Source organism: Staurois parvus, unplaced genomic scaffold (assembly GCF_062004578.1).
Source record: "Staurois parvus isolate SC_StPar_1 unplaced genomic scaffold, SC_StPar_1.0 ptg001045l, whole genome shotgun sequence".
Taxonomy (NCBI): Eukaryota; Metazoa; Chordata; class Amphibia; order Anura; family Ranidae; genus Staurois; species Staurois parvus.
The window spans coordinates 2,863,092-2,888,840 of record NW_028318841.1 but is presented as its reverse complement, the minus strand read 5'-3'; the positions used below and the strand labels follow the sequence as shown (position 1 = coordinate 2,888,840).

General features: G+C 44.8%; 1 protein-coding gene across 1 annotated transcript in view; it reads right to left on the bottom strand.

Annotated features, from left to right (window-relative positions):
- FRMD7 (FERM domain containing 7) overlaps positions 1-25,749 on the bottom strand; it is a 43,429-nt gene that overhangs the window by 12,164 nt on the left and 5,516 nt on the right. Inside the window, exons 2-7 of the mRNA XM_089657984.1 lie at positions 20,886-20,990; positions 13,964-14,006; positions 13,712-13,790; positions 6,853-6,950; positions 6,597-6,711; positions 3,883-4,030 (exon numbers count right to left, since the gene is read on the bottom strand). Coding sequence (XP_089514110.1) covers positions 3,883-4,030; positions 6,597-6,711; positions 6,853-6,950; positions 13,712-13,790; positions 13,964-14,006; positions 20,886-20,990 — 588 coding nt within the window. The remainder of the gene's footprint in view (positions 1-3,882; positions 4,031-6,596; positions 6,712-6,852; positions 6,951-13,711; positions 13,791-13,963; positions 14,007-20,885; positions 20,991-25,749) is intronic.

Below are 25,749 nucleotides of genomic sequence, written 5' to 3'. Positions count from 1 at the left end.
TGCTGCGCCAATACATTCATTCTTGGTAGTGTATGACCCTACAAGAATGTGTAAGCAACACCTGGACAGCAGGGAAATCAGATATGTGCAATTAGAGGAATTGATCCTCTGGGTGTCTCTCCCTGCAGCAGCTGAAAGCTGGCTTCTTTTTCTCTTATCCCATCGGCTTTCAGCTGCTACAGGGATAGACTCACAGGGGATCGGTTCCTGTAATTGCCCCCCCTTCCCTGCTTCACCAATTACCTTCCCTGTGCAGGATTCGATTCCCCCTGCTGCCCACTGATAGTGATTTTAGTGTAATCTTAATGAAAATATAATTTTATTATTTTTTTGGGTAAGGGGTCCCATGATTTCTAACAGCAGCCTTGACTCCAGGAATAAAAATCTGCATATAAGCAGGTGAGACAGCTGCTGCACCAGCCGGGAGGAAAAGAGTTATCTCTGTTTCCCTCACTTTCTGCTGGGCTTTACCTCTCTCCCTGTGGTGATAAAAAAAAGGGGGGAGGGCTCTGCCCAGACACACAGTCTGAGAAGAAGGCACAGACAAGACACAGGGGACTGCTGGGACTGCAGTCCTCTCAGAAAACACCAGTATCTTGATTTTACTTTTATGGACTCTGCTATTAAGGAACTTTCATCCTATGCAGGTATGCTGGGGCAGCCACAAGTCTGAGTTAGGTACTAGGTTAGGGAAAAATTGTAAAGAGTTGAAACCTTGCTATGCCTGGTGTCAGGGATCCAACCCACACACACATGCCCACAGCGACTAGCTAACCAAGGTGCGCACGTGCACCCGTGACTTGGGGTAAGAGGGAATAAGGGGGACTTAATCTGAATATATATACGTATATAGGACCAGCCGTGATATACTTTCACAGCCCGCGCTACCTCTAGCCACCACTAGAGGGAGACTCCACTCCAATCCAGCTGGCTGACCACACACACAGGTAGACACAAATCTTACATACAATCTGGTGCACTAATTAGGGTTGAGGAGCCGCCTAGCGATCGACACACCCTTCTAGGATTCCTCCAGCTGTCCTACAAGCCTGAACCCCGGTGTTAATCACTCTTCCACTGTCCACACACCCCCATACCAGACATACCACAAACGGTAGCTTGCCACCACCCAACAGTTTATCCGCAGAATGGTCTGCTGGGACACCACACACACAGATCTCCGACTGGCAGACCTGTTACCCTTACAATCTGCATGCAATCTGCCAACACGCAGTGCAATTGCATACAGATTGGCAATGAACTTGACCAAGCATATAAAGACACCAAAATACAATACAATCTAATCTCTCCGGAGATATGAGCCCAAGCTTAAGTACCCAGAAGTCACTTATTAATTTTAAGATTTAATATCCCAAAGTGGGCAGTGCATAAAATATGTACAAAGTATAAAAAGTTACAAAAAATACAAGAAGACACACAATTGACTATTCACTATAAAAAACAGAAATAAAACTTTTACCAAGATTTATCCTGCGACTGGAGCAAGTCAGAGAAAGTCCGCGATCCGTCAGTCAATAGGATGGGCTCCATACGAATCACAACGTCCATACCTCAAGTCCTCAATTTATGGGAATATGGACGTGGGCTGGGCAGTAGTCCTTGGCCAATCAACCCTGGGGGGTGTTCCTGTACCAGCCCACAGGACGTTCTGGGTGCTGAAATGCCCAAAGTCGCTTGGACCAGGAACGGTTTGAATCACCAAGTCAGGGATTGAATTTCCGACACCAGCGCATCAGTCTGATCGTGACAGTACCAATCACTGTTCAACTGTCGCAATCCGGCGCCACATAACCATTTCCTGCATTTTTCTGGCATTCTACATAGGCCACAAATACAGTTTTTACATGCAGATGTAGCCTACAGAGTGTCCAATCAGAAGGAATTATTTTCATCTCTCTGCAACTAATATTTTAGCTTTTATGAGAGATTAAATCTATTCCTTTGATCTCTGTATATACTTTAAAGCTTTCCAGACAGATCGGAGCCCCCCCTGGTCTCCTGCAGCCGAACTGTCTCAAGCCTTTTCCTTCCATATTTCCCAGAAGGTGACAAATCTTATTGGCACCCAGGTGTCACCTCCTTCCAGAGGAAGCTCTGTCCCTTTCAGATACTAATTGGTGACCATATGCCTCTGCCTTAATTCTGAACACATCTTATATTACAATGGAATGAAGCTAAACCTACATTGTCAAATTTTCTACAGATCACATCTCAGCTACTCAAATCTTTATATTTATGTCACATCTCAGCTACTCAAATCTTATATGTATGTTACACCTGGTCTGGAGTTATTAAAGGGGTGAATAAAAGTAACTGGTACATCATACATAGTCATCTGTAGCTTGGGGTCAGTTAAGCAAATTGGGGTATGAAGACAGCAGTACAAGAGTTAATATGGTACAGAAAGCAGCAAGTTGTTACCAAGGATAATAGAGGTCTAGCAAACAGTCTGTCATGAAGCGTGCACCTGTGGTAGGTGGGACAGCCTCTTGTAGCGAGGGAGTTGTTGTACGCATTATCTCCCCTGGTGGTCTGTCTCCCATAGCAAAGGGATCATATCAGCACTCAGAGGTTCCCAGCATGGGCACTGAATTTGGAAGAGGAACAGTTAACAGAGCACGCATGGAGTCTGCGCTTCCGTTACTGGGAGTGAAGTAGTGGACATACGCTGAACAGGTGGAGAGGGCATCAGCTCAGCGTGTCTCTCCTAAATGCAACAAGTTACAGTGAAGGTGTACATTGACATTCGGACAAGAGAGTTAACTTGAGGACAGTTTACTGCTCAAATGTGCACAGCCATCTTTGAGTTGTGGGTCTGCCTTAAGGTTGAGCTGTCCCTGAAAGCATTTCCCTGCCTTGTCCCGGGGCATTGAGCACAGCACAGTAAAGATATATGTACAAGGTGAGTGACCTGTCCAAAGTGCCTAGCGTATCCCAGAAGACCTCATTCCAGGGGTAGTCCTCTAATGTGATCCACTCTTGGCACCCAACTAGGAGGGGAGCATGGAGGATGTATCACCCAACTACCTACCCATTATATGCAGATCTGTGGATGAGGGACACCAAGTTAGGTGTAGATTAAAATGCGATCAGGAAATTACTCCTCCTCTCTCTGAACTTGGGTTGGTTGTAGTTTAAAGCTGAACTCCACAAGTGAACACAGTTCATACATCATGAAATGTATTTTTTTTTTTTTAATGTAAACATCGCAAGTGTCTTGATATCGCTTGGCATTAGTCTCTTGGAGTCTCTGTGTAGCCAGAGTCCAGATGGGTAGAGGGGGACAGTACACAGCAAAAGGAGTCACACAGTCTTAATGCGGTACTCATGCACTACCAAGAAGCATTCTGCTATGGGGAAAGCATTGTGACAAGTGACAGAGAGATGAGCTTATCAGTGTGGTGCTTCTCTTTTAACTATCCATTCACAGGTTTGGGAACTTACAAGACCCGTAAGTATTGCTTAACAGCAGCAGCAAAAAAACATTTGAAGTGTTTTTGCCCTACCACACGGGGAATTGTTGTGTGGCAGAGCTCTGTAAGTCTCAGGACTGGATGGACAGAACTGAAAATCATTTGGCAGGTAAAACAACCGCTCTATTAGCTTTAAAAAAAATACATTACCCAACTGTAACAGAGAGGTCAAGGCCTGCCGTAAAGGGACAAACCACAACTGCAAAACCATAAAGTTCTTGAAGCATTTATGGCTTCTTGTATTTACACAATAAATAAGGTAGAGTAACATATGGGACATTTAGAAGAAAAATCCAGTTGCCCAGAATACTCACTTCTTTTCAAAAGTGTAGTAGATTGCCACTTTATAATTATTTCTAGCAAAAGGCCTACACATGGTTGTACTGACCCGTATCACCAAGACTCCCATATGAGCAACTGCAAGATTGATTTGCATGTTCTCTCCATCGATGGCCTGATGAGGTCTGATTCCATACATGTCCAGTTTCCGAGCTATGTCTAACAGCTGCATGTCTGCATCCGCTGGAGATTTCCCTCTGTAAGAAAAAAATACCTATTAGAGACTGTCATCCTGACTAACAATACTAGCAATGACCAATTCCAGTATAGACATCTTAAGCTCCAAAGCATATCATTAAGGGTATATTTACATTGATAAAAATAAAAACATTGGTGCTCCAAGTCATGTCTCCACTACTAGACTCACCAATTACACAGAGGATTTTCTTCCTTTATGAATCCTTCTTTATGTCTGCTGTACACGGGCGTTTGAGCCCCGCAACAGATATTATACAGTTGTATGCACAAAAAAAAGGGAACTATTTTCTATTTTTGCATACATCTGTAAACTATAAAGCACTGGCGTATATCTGAGTACATCTGTACAGTCATTCATGTCTTTGGGTGGCTGTACACAGCTGAAAATGTACACCTGGGTTGACTTCCCCTGGAGGTAGACCAACGATTCTCCAAAGCTCACAGTGTCTTCCTGGCACAGCATCAGAGTATAAGGTGAAGAGCTGCCAACTGGTTCTCCCGATAAAAGTACTTTATTCATAAAGGGTACAGTGTGCAAGTTACAGTGAAGGAAATAAGTATTTGATCCCCTGCTGATTTTGAATGTTTTCCCACTCACAAAGAAATGATCAGTCTAAAAATTGAATGGTAGGTGTATTGTAACACAGAGAGACAGAAAAGCAACAAAAAATTCAAAAGAAATGCATGTCTAACAAATTATGCACTAATTTGCATGTTCATGAGGGAAATAAGTATTTGATCCCCTTCAAAAACTTGACTTAGTACTTGGTGGCAAATCGCTTGTTGGCAATCACAGAGGTCAGACGTTTTCTGTAGTTGGCCACCAGGTTTGCACACATCTCCAGAGGGATTTTGGCCCACTCCTCTTGGCAGATCCTCTCCAAGTCATTAAGGTTTGGTGGCTGACATTTGGCAAATCAAATCTTCAGCTCCCTCCACAGATTTTCAACCGGATTAAGGTCTGGAGACTGGCTAGGACATAGGCAGCATTCCTCCTCCTCCAAACACGGCAAGTTGAGTTGATGCCAAAGAGCTCGATTTTGGTTTCATCTGACCACAACACTTTCCACCAGTCCTCCTCTGCATCATTCAGATGTTCAGTGGCAATCTCCAGACGGGCCTGGACATGTGCATTCTTGAGCAAAAGGACCTTGTGGACACTGCAGGATTTCAATCCTTGTCGGCGTAGTGTGTTACCAATTGTTTTCTTAGTGACTGTGGTCCCAGCTGCCTGGAGATCATTGACAAGATCCTCACGTGTACTTGTGGGATGATTCCTCACTGTTCTCATGATCATTGATACTCCACGAGGTGAGATCTTGCATGGTGCACCAGACCTAGGGAGACACCAACTGTTGTCACCTTCTCACCAAGCTGCTTGGCGATAGTTTGATAGCCCAGTCCAGCCTTGTGTAGGTCTACAATCTTGTCCCTGACATCCTTGGACAGCTCTTTGGTCTTTGCCATGTTGGAGAGTTTGGAATCTGATTGTTTGATTGCTCCTGTGGACAGGTGTCTTTTATACAGGTAACAAAATGAGATTAGCAGCACTCCTTTTAAGAGACTGCTTCTAATCTCAGCTTGTTACCTGTATGAAAGACACCTGGTAGCCATAAATCCTGCTGAATGATAGGGGATCAAATACTTATTTGCCTCATGAACTTATTTCCCTCATGAACATGCAAATCGGTGCATAATTTGTTAGACATGAATTTCTTTTGAAATTTTTGTTGCTATTCTGTCTCTCTGTATTACAATACACCTACCATTTGATTTTTAGACTGTTCATTTCAAAATCAGCAGGGGATCAAATACTTATTTCCTTCACTGTACAGCAGCTTACGCATTTGGTAAGGGTTTTTTTTTTTTACTGAAACGCGTAACCTGCTGTAACTTGCACACTATACCCTTTATGAATAAAGTACTTTTACTGGGAGAACCAGTTGCCGGTTGTACACAGCACTTAGGATTTTTGGGTGTGGGAATTATTCCGGAATTTATGATGCATGGGCTCTTATTGAAGAAAAAGGAACAACAATTCATTTTAGTAACTTTAGTTACTTTACAAGTCTGCTCAATGCATTCCTGTAATGTCACAAAATACAGCAAAAAAAAGAGGTACACCTATTACAGTTAAAAATATGTATTTGAGTGACTTTGTCCAGGTTGAGATGATGTCATCAGCCTGTTGAAGACAGGAGGAAGCATTTCCTCAGTCCCCTTTCCCTTGGTGATCAGAAATTGTAACTTTGTAGCAAGCCACAAGAGTGTACTGATCTGGGTCAGGCATTGACAAAAGTTAGTTTTAGTTAGTTACATTTAGCTGGACTTGATTTTTAATGTTTCACCACTCATCCAAGTTGGCTTCCTCAGTTCTCTAGTTTCAGGAACATGATAAATGGAGCAACACCTTCAACACTACTGAACAAGTCAAGTGAATGTGGCTAACTACTACAAGTTATTTTGGACCCAGACTACCAGATGGGCCTGGTGGTTTCTCCTGTTTTCCGAGGTCTTACAGTAAAAGGGTTTTTAATTTATTCAATACAAAGAGATTACACTCACACATGTCGCTGATAATATTTAAGGATCTTGTTGTCCAGATACTCCTGGTTTGGCAAGTACTGGTTTTGTTCCAAATGTTTCCTGGCGGTTTCCTCTTCATAATCTCCCAACTCAGCTACAGTAGCAAAAAAAACCATAAAGACAAACAAACAAAATGCAAATACCTTCCATCAGACCCATATTGTATCCCTATCTCTGAGAGGAGACCCTCTACCCGCTTCTTTGAGCAGTGCAATAGAAATCAAATATTACTTACCCTGAATGATATAAGATGTCATTAAGGCACCACTGTTGTCATTACAAGTTAGTTTCCCAGATGCTAGATCTTTTTTTATTTGTAAAGCGAAGAGATACCTGAAAAAGTACAGTGAATAGCAAATATATAGTACACTCCACACCTGTACTTTAACAAAACCAATTAAAAAATGCAGCCTGACCAGTCACATGTGATACTAGTCTCCTGCTTTAATTATGTGCATGCCACACGGAGAGTAACTCTTATACAATTGACCATCTTGTGTGGCCAAATCTATGTACAGTATGTATAAGCTCAGTTTGAAATGGTTATCTTTAAAGGCTAACGAGCTTTAGCAACACGTTGCATGTTAGCATATGACTCCCCCCACCCCCAGAGAAAATCCCCTGTGACAACGTGTGGGGGTTCGTTCGTCCCTAAAGCTGCCGTTGCCACATTTGAAGTTGGCTTGGCAATGTGGGGCTCCGGGACTACTTTACCAGAGGCTGCACCTACTAACTAATCCTATTCCAAGACTCTGTGAGCAGAGTCTCCCTTTTTGTGCTGCATCTCAATTCATGGTTCCCAGCCATCAACATATAGACTGTTCCAGTCTACATTTACCTGTCATTCAACCAACTTTATGGTGCACAGCCATGAGGATTTAGACTGTTCCACTCTACCTTTACCTATGTTAAAACTTACTTGATGATCCACAGCCATGAGGATATAGCCTGTTCCAGTCTACTTGTTGCTTGTGCTGCTGTTATTGAGTGAGAAGTGTCCTCTGCTGACAATATCTAAAGTTTCGGAGTATCCCAAATCACCCCAAACCTCTTCCTGTTACTAGCTCTACAAGCAAATATATTTTAAAAACACATCCCATAGACTGTTCAATGAACCCGAGTATTTGGATTGTATCTGTGAGCCTTGTTGCCTTTGCACTGTTTGGGAAAGAATCTGTAAATTTACAGCTGCCTCTGTGGGGGTAGCACTAAACACACACCGACAATCAGAGTCTATAACCAGGTATTCCTCAAGTGTGTTAAGTCACTCAAGTAGGGATAGTGTAAGGGACCGCCTGGCGGTACCACTAGCTCTCCACTGAATAGGCGTCCCCAGCGCACGGAGTCTAAGTCCCAGGGTGCTTGTTCACCAGGGCCCCTGATGGTGGGGATGGACTTGGAGCCCCCTGAGACCAGGTCGTGGCTACTGGGTGCGTCCGTCAGTGGTAGTGGTATGCGCCAAGGGCTCCCACGGGGAAGAGTCTGATATGAGGAGGTCAGCAGACCCCACGGCACGGGATGGATGGATGGATGAGCAAGGTCAGACGGGCCGGGTCGGTAACAGAGAGGACGGCAAGGTACAAGGCAGCGGGCATAGAATGGTCGGGTCACACGCCAGGTCAGCAACAGCAGGTCAAATCCAATAGGGGGCATTCAGGAGAGAGGTCAGGCAAAGCAAAGGTCAGGGCAGGAGAAATACAGCAAGGTCAAGGCACAATCTGGGTCAGCAACTTACAATTCACAGGTTCGCAGATACAGGATACAGGTAAGACCAGAAGGCACTGAATGACAGCTCAGGGTCGTTTAAATATCCCGCCCTGCGCCGCCATTGGTGCCCAGCGGGCGGCCGCGGCTTCTACTGCGCATGCGCGAACTCGAACGCTGCGGCCGGCCCGGACCTAGTGCTCGAGTCCCTGCACAGGGCGGCACACTGCGCCTGCGCCGGGACCATCGCGGTGGGGATCGAGGGGATCCCTGACATTGCCCCCCCCCCTACGGGCAACCTTTGGATGCCAACCCGATCTCTCCACCACGGGTGATCGCTAAAGAACCTCCGGACAAGTCTAGGTGCATGGACATTCTGGGCTGGTTCCCAAGAATTGTCCTCAGGGCCATAGCCCTTCCATTTGATTAGGAATTGGGCCTGGCCCCCCCTCCTTCGGCACTTTAGGATTGATTCCACCTCAAATTCTTCTTCTCCCTCGACCGTTATGGCTTCCGGGGGTCTCGATTCTCGGTCAGGGAAGGCATCTGGGATTACTGGCTTCAGCAGGGACACATGGAAGACTGGGTGGATTTTGAGTGTGTCAGGAAGGACGAGTTCGTAGGCCGCTTCGTTGACCATCCGTTTAATGCAGAAGGGGCCTATAAACTTGGGTCCCAATTTCTTCAACGGACAAAGCATCTTTAAATTGGACGTCGCTAGCCAAACCTTCTCCCCAGGCCGCAACACCAGATCTCCCCTCCGTTTCCTGTTGAATGCCTTCCTGTAGTCTTCCTGGGCCCGACTGATGGCCTCCTGAAGCTTCTTATTGTTCGTGGAGAAAAACGTTACTACATCTTGCGTTGCTGGTACTGGGCATTCCGGGACCAAATCCGGGAGGAAGACGGGGTGAAAACCATAGTTGGCAAAGAACGGGGACTGTCCCGTCGCTGAGTGACGGGCGTTGTTGTACGCGAATTCCGCTAGGGGGAGAAGTGGCATCCAGTCATCTTGAGTAAACGAAGTGTAGCATCCCAAGTATTGCTCCAGGGTCTGATTGGTCCTTTCGGTTTGACCGTTAGTTTGAGGGTATAATGCAGAGGAGAGGGACAATTTGATGTCCAGGGCTTTGCACAGTGCCCTCCAAAATCTTGACGTGGACTGGACCCCTCGGTCCGAGACAATGTCTTCGGGGACCCCATGCAGCCTTACTACCTCACGAATGAAAACTCGCACAGTCTCGGCTGCCGAGGGGGTTTTCTTCAACGGGATGAAGTGGGCCATCTTGGACAAGCGGTCCACGACCACCAGGATTGCCGTGTGGTCTAGTGATGGCGGAAGCTCAACTATAAAGTCTAACGAGATCTTTTGCCAAGGCCGTTCAGGAATCGGTAAGGGTCGCAGCAGACCCCAAACTTTGTTTCTGGATGGCTTGTTCTTTTGGCAGGTGATACAGGACCTTACATAGCCCTTACAATCTTTAGCCATGTCCGGCCACCAGAAGGAGCATCGGAGAAGTTCCAGGGTCTTTTCTGGGCCAAAGTGCCCCGCCATCGGGTGGTCATGGCAATGGCCCAAGACCAGGGTTTGGGCTTCCTCCGGCACCACAATCCGATCTTCCCTCCATAGGAGTCCCCCCTTGTTCTGGAGGAGCCCTCCGGCTGGGGTAGAGACGGTTGTGGATGCCTCCATTATCTTGGAACGAAGGTCCGACTGAAGGACCAAGAAGTTACCCGAGGACAGGATGGTGTCGGGTACTGGGATCTCCTTGGCGTCCTCGTACATACGTGATAACGCATCTGGCTTAGTGTTCTTTGATCCAGGCCGGTACGTAATGTGGAAGTTGAATCTAGAAAAGAATAGTGCCCATCTTGCCAGTCGCGGGCGTAGACGCTTGGCGGTTCTCAGATATTCTAGGTTCTTGTGGTCAGTAAATATTAAGATGGGGTGCACAGCACCTTCCAGCAGGTACCTCCATTCCTCTAACGCCGTTTTGATCGCCAGTAGCTCTCGATCACCGATATCATAATTCTTCTCTGCTGGGGTAAGCTTCCGTGAGAAGAATGCTACAGGATGGAGCAATTCCTTGGTGCCTTTCCGCTGGGAGAGGATGGAACCTACCGCATTCTCCGATGCATCCACTTCCAGGATGTAGGGCAGGGCGGCGTCTGGGTGACCCAAAATGGGTGCCGAGGTGAACAACTTCTTCAAGGCTTCAAAAGCTTCCTGAGCTTCTGGTGTCCATCTGAACCGGGTTCCCAGCTTGGTTAGCTGAGTAATGGGGGAGACCAGACCCGAGAAGTTCTTGATGAACTTTCAGTAAAAATTTGCAAAACCAATAAATCGTTGGACGCCTTTCCTGTCCGTGGGTTCAGGGCAATCCAGTATTGCAGCGACTTTCTGGGGATCCATCGCGACCCCCGCGGTGGAGATAATCAGGCCCAAGAAAGTAATGCTGGATTGTTCAAAACAACATTTCTCTGCCTTGGCGTACAACCCATGCTGCCGCAATCGCCCCAATACCCTCGCTACATGTATTCTGTGTTCCCCCAAAGAACGGGAGAAAATCAAAATGTCGTCTAAATAGACGATAACAAAGACATCCAGGAAGTCCCTAAAAATATCGTTCACAAAGTGTTGAAAAGTGGCCGGAGCATTGCACAACCCGAACGGCATGACCAAATATTCAAAGTGGCCGAAGCGGGTGCGGAAGGCCGTCTTCCACTCGTCCCCCTCCCTTATGCGAACCAAGTTGTATGCTCCCCTCAAATCCAGCTTTGTAAAAACCACTGCTGACTTTAAACTTTGGAATAACTCTGGTACTAACGGCAGTGGGTAACGGTTCTTTATCGTGACCCTGTTCAACTCCCTGTAATCGATACACGGCCTCAAGGTATTGTCCTTTTTTTCAACAAAGAAAATTCCCGCCCCCGCCGGTGAAGTGGAGGGGCGGATGAACCCCTTCTGGAGGCTGTCCTCGATATATTCCTTCAGGGCCCCCAATTCGAGCTCTGAAAGGGGGAAGATTCGCCCAAAAGGAATTTCTGAACCGGGTAACAGGTCAACGGGACAGTCATAAGGGCGGTGGGGGGGTAGAGTATCAGATCCCCGCTTGCTGAACACATCTAGAAACTCATGGTAGGCTGCCAGGATTACCTGTTTTAATTCGGCTTCCCCCTCAGAGCACAGGAGGATTTGGGGGACCCCCGGGCCCGAAGTGCGGCAGTATACCCGACAGTATGGAGAAGGGAATGAAATTACTCCGGTCTCCCAGTCAATTTGGGGGTTATGGGCCCGTAACCATGGGAGCCCCAAAATGACTGGGAAGAGGGGTGAAGCTATAGCATCCAGGCGGAGCAGTTCCTGGTGCTGGCCGGCAATGACAGTGGCGATGGAGGGGGTTTCCTGGTTCACTACCCCTGATTTTATCCGGGAACCATCGGCCAAATAAATATTGAACCCCTTCTGTTTCAATTGGAGAGGAATACCCTGCTGGTGAGCAAAATTAATGTCCAAGAAGCAGCTGCATGCCCCCGAATCAACTATGGCCGATACTTCCACTGTCCTTTCCGGAAGCTGAAAAGAAAGGGGCACCACTAAGTATTGGGATTGACTAACATTGCCAATGGACAAGGAAGAAAAGGTGCACTTACTCAGCTTCTGCAGGCAGGATCGTACCATATGACCAGCTTCACCACAGTAGAGGCACAGGTTCTGGGATCGTCTGCGCTGGTGTTCCTCTGGAGATAGTTTAGGCCATGCCAGGCCAAGTTGCATAGGTTCAGGGATATCTCCAGGTGGCCGGTTCTGGATGTTTGGCCTAGGTGCTTGACTGGGACCCTGAAATGACCCCCAGGGATTTCCATGACCCTGGCCGGACCTCTCAAACCTGCGTTCCCGCAGCCTACGGTCAATCTTAATAGTCAGTGCAATTAAGTCCTCTAAAGTCTCAGGCACCTCCACCCGGGCGAGCTCATCTTTCAGGCCTTCTGATAGGCCTATACGGAACTGATGCAGGAGAGCAAACTCGTTCCAGCGTGTGTCCCCCATCCAGCGCCTAAATTCAGACGCATACTCCTCCGCCGCTCGGCGGCCTTGCCGGAGCGTGTACAAAGTAGCTTCAGCAGAAGCTGCCCGCTGTGGGTCATCGTATAGGATGGCCATTGCGTCAAAAAAATTGTCAACCGAACTAAGGTGAGGGTCATTTTTTCCCCGCAGTCGGTGGGCCCAGTCTTGGGGTTCACCCTGCCGGAGGGAGATGACGAACCCCACCTTCACGGATTCAGTCACAAAGGTTCGTGGTTGCAACTCAAAATAGAGAAGACAGGACTCACGGAATGACCTGAAGCATGTGCGGTCCCCGTGAAAACGTTCCGGTAAGGGTACTCGGGGTTCGGCCGCCGGGAGTGGGGCGGATGCCCCAGACACCGGCGCAGGGGCTGCTACGGCCGGGGGTGCGATGACCGCGGCCTGTGGGGCAGGAACGGATATAGTGCAGGTCTGGAAGTGATTCTCAATCTGCTGACATCTGTCCTGCAGGGCCGATACGGCCTGTGTCAAGTTAGACAGGTGCCTGCAGATCTCCTCAAGCGGCGATGGCCCTCCTCTAGACTCAGTCATGGCCTTCTGGTACTGTAAGGGACCGCCTGGCAGTACCACTAGCTCTCCACTGAATAGGCGTCCCCAGCGCACGGAGTCTAAGTCCCAGGGTGCTTGTTCACCAGGGCCCCTGATGGTGGGGATGGACTTGGAGCCCCCTGAGACCAGGTCGTGGCTACTGGGTGCGTCCGTCAGTGGTAGTGGTATGCGCCAAGGGCTCCCACGGGGAAGAGTCTGATATGAGGAGGTCAGCAGACCCCACGGCACGGGATGGATGGATGGATGAGCAAGGTCAGACGGGCCGGGTCGGTAACAGAGAGGACGGCAAGGTACAAGGCAGCGGGCATAGAATGGTCGGGTCACACGCCAGGTCAGCAACAGCAGGTCAAATCCAATAGGGGGCATTCAGGAGAGAGGTCAGGCAAAGCAAAGGTCAGGGCAGGAGAAATACAGCAAGGTCAAGGCACAATCTGGGTCAGCAACTTACAATTCACAGGTTCGCAGATACAGGATACAGGTAAGACCAGAAGGCACTGAATGACAGCTCAGGGTCGTTTAAATATCCCGCCCTGCGCTGCCATTGGTGCCCAGCGGGCGGCCGCGGCTTCTACTGCGCATGCGCGAACTCGAACGCCGCGGCCGGCCCGGACCTAGTGCTCGAGTCCCTGCACAGGGCGGCACACTGCGCCTGCGCCGGGACCATCGCGGCGGGGATCGAGGGGATCCCTGACAGATAGTGTTCAGATTGAGGCATATTATCTTGAAAAACATAAAAATAAATAGAAGGTATTACCTAGTTAACTCGCCCCGTAGTTGCCCCGGGTCTACTGGGAAGAACTTCACCATGAATTTGAAAATTGTTTCCTTAGGATCTTAAAGAAAAAGCACACTCTGCACAAGGAAGTGTAAAATATGTATAACATAAGATTATATTTGTACTACATAAATGAATGTTCAGGACGGTTTTTCAGGTGAAATACTATTTCCTTTAGAGTACTTTTACAAACTTTATATATTTATCTTTCACAAAGTTTTACAAACTTACTTTTCACTTGCTTGGTTATGGGTTTCAGAAGTCCCAGCCAAACCTGCAACAACAAGAGGATGTACTCTATAGTATATATATATATATACTCAAAAAACAAACGCCGTGCAAAATGGAAAATACATTCCCTGATAATGGCATATCATATGTTTTATTACCTTCAACTGCATGAAATCACCATGCATGTGAGTGAATATGCTCTGTAGTAGTAAATGGCTATTAAAGCTCAAATGCATAGATATATTATTGTGGAAAATTCTAGACAGGGAACTTTACAGTTGCTACACTTTCAGGAGCCTACTGAATACAGCTGTGCGATGTTCTGTAACCCTACACAAGCCAAGTTTTACCCAATTCAGATTGCTTTGCCACACACACACTAGCTCAGTGTACACAGAATGCGGGCCAAAGCAGTGCATGTAGAGTAAGCACACCGATCATGGTTCAGTCCTACATATTCATTTGTCCCAGTACTTGTATTATAAAACTGGCAGCAGGTGTATAGTGTGCACACATTTTGGGGTTTCACCAGAACAGTAATAGAGGGGAAATCTTCCAAAGGGGACATTAGTTCTGGTGATCCTGCTGACAACTAGGGATTTCCTTACATTGGAGGGCTTTCTGCTCACCTCTTGTGGCTATGCAACAGAAAGTGATAGAAAAATCTCCTAAATTGGACACCAAAGGCAAGAACAAAAACCCGACAGGGGCTATAACCCTCCTTTACACTTTAAAAAATGTAACAGGTTTTACCTTCAGTTCTACTTTAAGGTTATGTTGTAGGGGTAATTGAATGTTAAATCGTAGGTAATGCATGGGTTCACATCAGTGTACTCCAGTTTGGGTGCAGCACATTTTATGTACATTTTACATGCAGTTTTAGGTGCACTCCCATTGACTTCTATTAGACTGCATTTTCATGAAAGCTCATTAAAGTCCTGCACGCTGCATCTTTGATGCACTTTCAGAAAGCACACAGTCTAATAGAACAGGGGTCTCAAAACTGCGTCCATTTGCTATTCTTTATCCGGCCCTTGGGGCACTATTCCTCCCATTGACACCAAGAGTGGGGCATAATTCCTCCACTGACACCAGCAAGAGGGCACTATTCCTCCCACTGACACCAATGATGGGGCACTAATCCTCCCACTGACACTAATGAAGGGGCACTATTCCTCCCACTGATACCAACTGTGCTGCACTATTCCTCACACTGACACCAATGATGGGGCACTATTCCTCCCACTGACACCAATGATGGGGCACTATTCCTCACACTGACACCAATGATGGGGCACTATTCCTCCCACCTACACTAATGATGGAGCACTATTCGTCCCACTTACACTAATGATGGGGCACTATTCCTCCCACTGACACCAATAATGGGGCACTATTCCTCCCACTGACACCATCAATGGGGCACTATTCCTCCAATCGACACCAATGATGGGGCACTATTCCTCCCACTGACACCAATAATGGGGCGTTATTCCTCCCACTGATATCAATTATGGGGTGCTAATCCTCCCATTGACACTAATGATGGGGCACTATTCCTCCCACTGAAACCATTGACAGGGCACTATTCCTCCCACTGACACTAATGATGGGGCATTATTCCTCCTACTGAAACCAATGATGGGGTACTATTCCTCCTACTGACACCAATGATGGGACATTATTCCTCCTACTGACACCAATGATGGGGCACTATTCCTCCCACTAACACTAATGATGGGACATTATTCCTCCCACTGACACCAATGATGGGAGCTTATTCCTCCACTGATACCAATGATGGGGCACTATTCCTTCACTGACATCAATGATGGGGCACTATTCCTTCCACTGACACTAATGATGGGACATTATTCCTCCAACTGACACCAATGATGGGAGCCTATTCCTCCACTGATACCAATGATAGGGTACTATTCCTTCACTGACATCAATGATGGGGCACTATTCCTCCAACTGACACCAATAATGGGGCACCAATCCTCCCACAAAGCCCAAGGCATTGTTTATTTCCACTGAATCCAGGACATTTTCTACCCCCATTGGCCACAGTCCCCCTCCCTCCTAAAGTCTGGCCCTCTGTTTAGAAAGTTTGTAGACTTCTGTAATAGAAATCAATGGGTGCACACCCAAAACTACATGTAAACCACAGCTACAATTGCCCTGTACCCAAGCCACAGCACACTGGTGTGAACCTGGTCTTAGGTTAAGCGTTAGGTATAAGTTACAGTTCAGGGATATTCTGACATATGATTACATTTTTCACTTGCTTTCAGCACCAAAAGACCTGAGCCAGTCTGTAAAGTCTGAGCTTTGCCTGTTGTTGTATGCAGGTGGTAGGTTAAGTTTTAATCTATGCCAAGTGTTGTATCCTAGACTTACCACAAGATGGGGCTGTCACAGAAACATTTTTCTGGAACACAACTGCAACTTGTCATACAAGTCAGATACTATAGTTCAGTATAAAATATTTCTAAATAAATTTGATAGAAAACATGTTAAATCTATAGGTTACAGTCATACAGATTAAACCGTGCCATATAAGATATTATAGTAAAGTAAAATGTCCCAGCAGAAACAAATCTATTTGGGAAATGAGCAAGTCTACGCTTCTGGCTAATTTGGCAAATCAAACATTTTCCATTTGCCTAAAATAAGTGCCTAGTGATTTCTCTGGTCTGTGTATAATCATGCATACCTGCAATCTTCAATACTTGGATCACCATACTTATCAAATCCCCTTCAAATTGGCCATTTTTATTATCTCTATAGGGGTTTCTAATTAAGCATTTTTCTCAGGGTATGTAAATGTGTCCCCGGAAACATCACTCATTTCTTATATATTAATTATTACAATAAATTCTCCCTAATTATACTTATTCCAACCAAAAGGAACTATAGTCCAACTCTGTAATTTGTGGGTACTGTAAAAAAGGAAAAAATATCGATTTAGTGTGTAGGGATGTGCAATTAGGTCAACCAATATAGGATAAAGGGAGGGTGAATTAAAAGTCCAGCAATAGCTAATAAGCAGAAAGTAGGAAAATAAATAAATAAATGACTTGATAATAACTAGTAAGGGAGTGGTGCAATGAGGCTGAGAAGTGGAAGACACATTAAGGTTCAGTAATAACTGATGAGGGACAGGTGCAATAAAGTCAAGCAATAGCTGATAAGAAGAAGATGCAATAAGATTCAGTAATAAATGATGAATGAGAGGGAGGTGCATTAAGGTTCAGTATTACTTCATAAAAGGGGGGGGTGCATTAAGGCCCAATAATAGCTGATGAGGAGTGCAATAAGGTCCGGCGATATTCGATGAGAAGGTTTAATTAGGTTCAGCAATAACCAATAAGCAGGAGGTGCTATAGGATCTAGCTATTAATAATACCAACCCCCAACAATTGAAACAAATGGTTAAACCAACTAGTAAAAAAGAAAATATGTAAAATATATATATAGAGTAGAATAGACAAGAAAACCATAAACCAACGAAATATGGTCTTGTAAAATGGTGATCTATCCTCACAAAACAAAGAGAGCATTCATTAAGTGACAATAGTGAATACATAATCACATATAGGAAATCTATAGAATAGAATAGACCAGAAAACACATAAAGAGCGTCAAAGTGTGGTCTTGTGGATAGTGACTTTCTAGGTACACATTCTATTCTAAAGATTTACTATAGGTGATTATGTATTCATTATTGTCACTTAATGAATGCTCTCTTTGTTTTGTGGGGATAGATCACCATTTCAAAAGGCCATATTTCGTTGGTTTATGGTTTTCTTGTCTATTCTATTCTATATATATATATATATATATATATATATATATATATATTTATTTATTTTTTTTTTTTACTTTTTTTTTTTTACTAGTTGGTTTAACCATTTGTTTTTAATTGTTGGGGGTTGGTATTGTTAGTATTCACCACATTTTGACTATGTAATATTGTGAAATTGGATTAGTGCAGAACCATTTCATTTTCATTTTAGCTTATCATTCATTTTTGGTACATGGTCAGGTGCCAGCAGCTTTTCCTCATCTTATTTTTGGGTATTGTAAGGTAGCGCAGGGGGTCCTCATTGATAGGATCTAGCTATTGCCCATAAACAGGTGTAAATGTAATAAGGTCCAGCAATAGCTGATGAGCAGGAGATATAAGGGGAGGTGTATAAAGAGCAATAGATGATGCAATAAGATCTAACAAGGTTGTAAGGTTGTCTAAATTAACATTGGATTACTAACCTGAGTGATCACTCAATTAAGGGGAATGTACATATTTTGATTATTTATTAATTATTAAGGAGTAAGCTGTTGAGTGACTCTTCTGTTATCAAAAGGCTTGGTTTCAGTCATACAAACACAGCCTCAAAGTAGGTAGTGTTTGATAAAGTCCTATTCCTTCTGTATTGAACTGTATTGTACTTGTACTGCCCCTTTTATATTGTAAAGCGCTGCATAAACTGTTGGCGCTACATACACTGCTCAAAAAAGTTAAAAGAACACTTTGAAAACACATCAAATCTCAATGGGGATATCTATACTGATATGGACTGGGTAATGTGTTAGGAACGTAAGGATGCCCCATTGTTTGATGGAAATGAAAATTATCAACCTAGAAAGGACTAAATTCAAAGACACTCCAAAAATCAAAGTGAAAAAATAATGCGGCAGGCTAGTCCATTTTGCTGAAATTTCATTACAGCAACTAAGAATGATACTCAGTATGTTGGGGTATGCTCCTAATGAGATGACGGATGGTGTCCTGGGGTATTTCCTCCCAGATCTGGGCCAGGGCATCACTGAGCTCCTGCACAGTCTGAGGTGCAACCTAGCATCATCGGATGGACCGAAACATGATATCCCAGAGGTGTTCTATTGGATTTAGGTCAGGCAAGCTTGGGGCACATTCAGAGGTATCGATTCCTTCATCCTCCAGGATCTTCCTGCATACTTTTGCCACATGAGGCCAGGCATTGTCGTGTACCAGAAGGAACACAGGGCCCACTGCACCAGTGTAGAGTCTGACAATGGGTCCAAGGATTTCATCTTGATACTTAATGGCAGTCAGGGTGCCATTGTCTAGCCTGCAGAGGCCTGTGTATCCCTCCATTATTATTATTATTATTATACAGTATTTATAAAGCGCCAATAGTTAGCTCAGCGCTGTACATTACAAAGGGAGACAGAACATGTGACAGAACAATACCAATACAATGCAAAACATGAGGGGATCAAGGGCCCTGCTCTTTCGAGCTTACAATCTAGGAGGGAGGGGGTGGTGGCACAGGAGGAGATAGCTGTGGGGGATGGAGTGGTAGGAAGAGTGGAGGAGGTTGGCAAGTTAGCAGGGGGTGGGGTAGGCTTCCCTGAAGAGATGGGTTTTCAGGGTGCGCCTAAAGGAGAGGAGAGTAGGTGATAATCTGATGGGTTGGGGCAGGGAGTTCCAGAGGATGGGTGACACCCTGGAGAAGTCCTGGAGGCGGGCATGGGAGGAGGAGACCAGGGAACTAGAGAGAAGGAGGTCTTGTGAGGAGTGGATTGTGCGTGCTGGGCAGTACTTGGATATTAGGTCAGAGATGTAGTTCGGGGCAGTATGGTGGACAAGCTTTGTACGTCAGCGTTAGGATTTTGAATTTGATCCGTTGCGCAATCGGAAGCCAGTGGAGGGATTGGCAGAGGGGGGTGGCGGAGACAGAGCGGTTGGAAAGGTGAATGAGTCTGGCAGCCGTGTTCAGGATGGACTGAAGAGGGGATAGCCAGCGGCGAGGCAGGCCAGTGAGGAGGGAGTTGCAGTAGTCGAGTCGTGATATGATGAGGGAGTGGATGAGCTGTTTAGTGGTTTCTGGATATGTCTTCCCAGACCATCACTGACCCACCACCAAAACGATCATGCTGAACGATGTTACAGGCAGCATAATGTTCTCCATGGCTTCGCCAGACCCTTTCACGTCTGTCACATGTGCTCAGGGTGAACCTGCTCTCATTTGTGAATACAACAGGGCACTAGTGGCGGACCTGCCAATTGTGATGTTCATTGGCAAATGTCAATTGAGCTCCATGGTGCCGGGCATTGAGCACAGGACCCACTAGAGGACGTCGGGCCCTCAGGCCACCCTCATGAAGCCTTTTTATGATTGTTTGGTCAGAGACATTCACACTAGTGGCCTGCTGGAGGTCATTTTGTAGGGCTTATCCTGTTCCTCCTTGCACAAAGGAGCAGATACCAGTCCTGTTGATGGGTTAAGGACCTTCTACGTCCCTGTCCAGCTCTCCTAGTGTAACTGTCTGTTTCCTGGCATCTCCTCCATGCTCTTGAGACTGTGCTGGGAGACACAGCAAACCTTCTGGCATTGGCACGTATTGATGTGCTATTGTGGAGGAGTTGGACTGCCTGTTCAACCTCTGTAGGGTCCAGGTATCGCCTCATCCTACCAGTAGTAGTGACACTGACCCTAGCCAAATGCAAATCTAGTGAAAAACAGTCAGAAAAGATGAGTAGGAAAAAAAATGTCACTGGCTTCCACCTGTAAAACCATTCTTGTTTTGGGGATCATCTCATTGTTGCCCATCTAGCGTACCTGTTGTTAATTTAATTAACACCAAAGCAGCTGAAACTGATTACCAACCCCCTCTGCTACTTAACTGACCAGATCAATATCCCAGGAGTTTAATTGACTTGATGCTATACTCTGATTAAAAAGTGTTCCTTTAATTTTTTTGAGCAGCGTGCATCCTGTATAATGATAATAATAATAACAATAATAATAAAGTCTCTTTCTTTAGCTAACCATCATAACACCGCCACCAATTGTGCAAAAAAACAAACAAAACTGACCTCAAAACAAATATGGTTACCTCTAAATAAGCAATTGAAAAGCCAATTACTTACATGGTATCCCGTGTTGTTTTTAAATTCCAGGCCAAAGTATTCTTTCTCTGTCAGATTCAAATGGCTGCAGCTCATGTTGAATAATTCCTTTCCAGGAGCTTTTTGCTGTAAAAACATAGAAAACATTAAACTGTTCAGTGTTTTTTTCTCTCCTTGTCCAGCTGAACAGCCACCACAGCTACGAAAAGAGAGAGTGTACTGCGCATGCATGCAGTTTACATGCCCCAGAGTGGCGATTAGAGGGCACACAATTGTGGTGTCCAGCCCACCCCGGAGATGGATCAAGGGGTCAGCTTTCTTTGCAGAGAGCCCCCCCCCCCCCACAACACACACACACCTCCTCCCACTGCTGCATATGTAATGGGAGGTGTAGCATTGGAAACAGGAGGAGAGCTGTAATGTGCTATTCAGTAGGTATGGAATTGCATAGGGGCGTTCTTGGAAATTGTTGCTGAAGGTGAACTTACACTTTACATTTTATATGTATTTTCTATACAGAAGAGAAATATAATGTATTTTAACTTTACAGCTAATCTACTACATTTGAAGCCAGTTGACAATTTTTAAAATAATTTTTTTACAGTGGAACTCAAGGCAGACAGCTAGACACACAGTTACAATACATCCATTTTCTCTGTTTTACCTGCCAGGAAATTTGGTCTGCCATTTTTGTCACACACACATCTGCTAGTCATTCATGTCACTTTGTCACTGCTTTCTGAGTAAGCCCCCTGCTCATTGGATAGAGGTGATGATATGGATCCATGCCATTTAACCTTCCTGGATCTCATAGGACTGTTCTAGTGTTGCAACAAAATCCCTGGGTTCCGTGGATCTGGGCCACATACCGAAGTCAAGAGCTAGAACACTCAGAGATTCCCTTCCCAGCTGTATCTTCAAAAGTATTATCTATGATCTATGACATCACCACATGGGACCATGTATATACATCACACGTATCTATTGCAATCTCACTAACTAGAAACAGGGGGGTGGGAAGGGAAATTATACCTGGGGGACATGGGATATTCTACTGGTTACTAATGCCTAGAAAGAGAGAGAGAGGGAAGGAGGGAGGGGGCTGTAATCTGTATTCGCTGACCACTAGTAATGATGTTTGAATCAGAAGTGGGTTCCCATCAGATCCCAGGTTACATCATTATGAAATTTGGTCATTGTCCATACTTGGTCAATAGCATCATCCTTTTAGATTGTAAGCTCTAACAAGCAAGGCTCTCTGTTTCCTTTTGTATTAAATTGTATTACAGTTGTACTGTCTGCCCTCACATTATAAAGTGCTGTGCAAACTGTTGGCACTATATAAATCCTGTATAATAATAATAATCGCCCAGGATCCCCAGCATTGTTCATGGGAGTGTAGCAGGTTAACATCAGCGAACGTTGGGTAGTCTTGATTGATGAAGATCACATTGCTGGACACCATGCAGGATAATGGATTTACTTTCCTGGACATTGTGACTAATTATGGATTTACATCGGGGAACATTATTAACTTTTTCATTGTACTTTTTTATATTGTTACTAAAGGACAAGGTGTGTGTTTTGAGTACATGAATGGTACTTATTTATTTTCAAAAATTTTGCATTATTAAATGCACCCCATGGTAGTGCCCAATTATCCATGTCCTTTTTCTCATGTATATCGGCATGGCCTGAACAATGGCCTAGAAGAGATTGTGTAGCCAGGTGGTGACTATGACATCATGGATTAAAATGTCACTTGGGGACAGCTGACCTAGCATTCCCCACTAGTGCCTGTGTTACTGAAGTCTGATTCATTTCCTGTCAGAAGAGTTGAGAATGACTGTCCTGGATAAAGCAGAGAATCTTGGGACATGTAGTCCTGATATCATTGGACAAGAGGTTACCATACTTCTTCTTGAACTATACCTCCCAAGGGGCTGAACTAAAGAATGGGCTGATGGGAAAGACTATATATTTGACTGAGAATGATAGGCTCGCTCTCTTGGGCTGGGGGATTTCACACAGTGTGTCAGAGCTGCTGTTCAGCACTATAGGGGTGCCACGCTATTATGGCCTAGCAGGTTCCAGTCCAACTTCAGAGGGAGGATTTGCATTGCTGAGCACTCTGTGTGAGAGTTGGGTGTTTAAGGCCTTTCATCAGCCAGAAAGCCATTCCACATGTACTATGCTGATTGCTGACCTGTCAACAAGGCCAGCCAACCACACACTCTGCTGTCATCCAAGCATGCTAGTAATGCCTGGAACGACTGTCCTGCAGCCATGGTCCAGATGTCACCGCTCCTGTTTGAGGATGTACAGTTTTATCCTAAAGACAGGAATCAGTTGTATGTATTTTGTAATTCAATACTTAGTGAGGTACACTCAAAGCTAGGATTTTCATTTTATGATGTCTTTTTATAAAATTTATTCCCCTAAGCTTCATAACTTTCACCTAAGCTTTAAACATTTTTCTAATTGGAATAATTTGCTAAATTGTGTGAACTCTGGGTGATAGCTGTGTGAATCTTGGGTGTATCATTTATAACTGATGCATTACCCTCAAAAACAAGTCTGAAATAGTTGGTTAAATTCTGCAGCAGATAAAACAAATCTGAAGGCATTCATAATTCTGAAAGGGCTCATATACACTTCCAATACCCTCTTTTGAGAGACCTGGATATGGCCGGTGCTGAGAAGAAGACTTACTTACCCCCACTTTCTTTATTACCAATATAGTGGTGTTTGTAGCAACAATACAGTAAACGTGTCACAAATAGGAACTACATGAATTTGTCACATGTCAGTACTAACAATAAATTTGTCACAATGCTCCTGACTACATCCACACTGCCAGAAATGTGCCACAAATGCTTTTTTGAATCACCCCCAAAGTGTGTGGAATGGTCTTACAATCAAACTGTACAATCACCATTGGACTGTATAAATTTTAATGCTGTGTGTAGCAACATTATATGAAAATATTTTATAATGATACCAGAAGAAAACTGGATTGTAAGGTGAGAGTAAAATATTTTGAGGCTGACAACAATTTGGGGATAAGGTTTTGGCAAGGAATTCCTATCTAAAACTTAAGTAACCCTAATTAAAGCCCAGTGTGTAAACTCTAAGAAACTAAATGCACAGTAGAAATACATATGTGGGCACTATATGGCCTCTTCTAGGTTTTGTAATTTTGTTCAACCAGTCTTGTGAACCAGACATTTCTCTCCAACAGGTCTTTAACCTCCACTACAAAATCCACACAGCTTAGATAAGAACAGCCTGCTGATTAGATAATGAAGGTACAGCAGAACACAGACCAGTCGACAGTCATGCAAATCTAGGTACTTATACTACTTGCATTTAAAAATACAGTTAAAGCGGTGCTCCACCCAAAAGGGGAAGTTCAGTTTTAAGGACTGGTCCCCCGCTCCCTGTTAAGGATTGGCACCTTTGGGGAGTGGGGGGGGGGGGAGCGGGTAACCGAAATTGACAGGTGCCCGCTCTCACTTCTGCCTAGGCAGTTGGAAATGGAAGTTGTCCTCCCCCCTCTCCCTCCCTGTAGTCTTCTGGGACACGTGCCAAGTCCCAGAAGACTACGGGACCATTCAAAAAGATATTTGCATATGCGCAGTGGGCATCCAGCTGTGAAGCCGCAAGCTGTCACAGCCAGGTGCCCACACTGAAGATGCCAGCGCCGGGAACACAGGGTGGATAATGAAACAGGCTGCGTGGGGTGGAGGGGGGGGGGCGGGTACACCACGGGATCAAGGGACAGGTGAGTGGATGTTTTTTTAAAGTCAGTAGCTACAGTTTTTGTAGCTACTGATTTTAAATTTTTTTACATTTGCACTTGATCTCCCCTTTAATGATTTGTAACCACTTGTGGACTTTGGGTGTAAGGGGTATACCCCAAAAAACTTGAATATATTGGCTGTATCACATACACCTTGATCTTCTTCACTGCCAAAATCAAACTGACAACAACGTCTGTGTTAAAGAATCCAGCAATCAGTCTTTAGCTGCTTCATTAATAAATGAATTGAAGAACAGAAGAAGATTAAAGTCACACTACCTAATTATTATTTATTTAATGTATTTATTATTACAGGTACTTGTATAGTGCTGTCAATTTATGCAGAGCTTTACATATATATTGTACATTCACATCAGTCCCTAACCCTCAATCTAAGGTCCCTAACTTACATTCATACATTCATATACAAGGGCCAATTTAGACAGGATCTAATTAACCTACCAGCATGTCTTTGGAGTAATTAGCTTGTCTTTGTACTTTATTCTGATAGCAATAATGCAGCTGCACACATGTAATCTCCGGCCAAGAAATCACACACTCCTTAAATGCGTTTCACCTCTGATGGACTTGTTCACAAGGATAGAGTAGGTAACCTTAGTTCAGATCCATTCACATGAGTGAGGTAAAGGTGGTAATGTGAACAGCGTTGAAGAATAAGACATCACCTTTCCCTCGCCCACCTGAAGGGATTGCATCTCTGTTGAAATAATTGAACTATCCACTAAAATTGAGGTATGTAATGGTGCAAGGGTGTAAAAAGTGGTAATCATAAGAGAAAGTTTGAATATCATTAAAAATATTTTATTGATATTCTGGTTTTAGCCTTGGCAACTTAAAAATCCCATATAGATGCATTTTCTTCTATCTTCTTACAAAAATAATAAAAACACTTCCTGTCCTGTATGCACAACAGGAAATCGGGGAAACTCTACAGTGAAATGCTCTCTCAGACAGTTGTCATCAGAGCAAGTGTCTAGATTGGAAAATGTAACCTAGGCCCCTTTCACACTGCAGCACATTGTACTCATGGTTTTCATGTGGGTTACCCATGCTTTCCCCTAG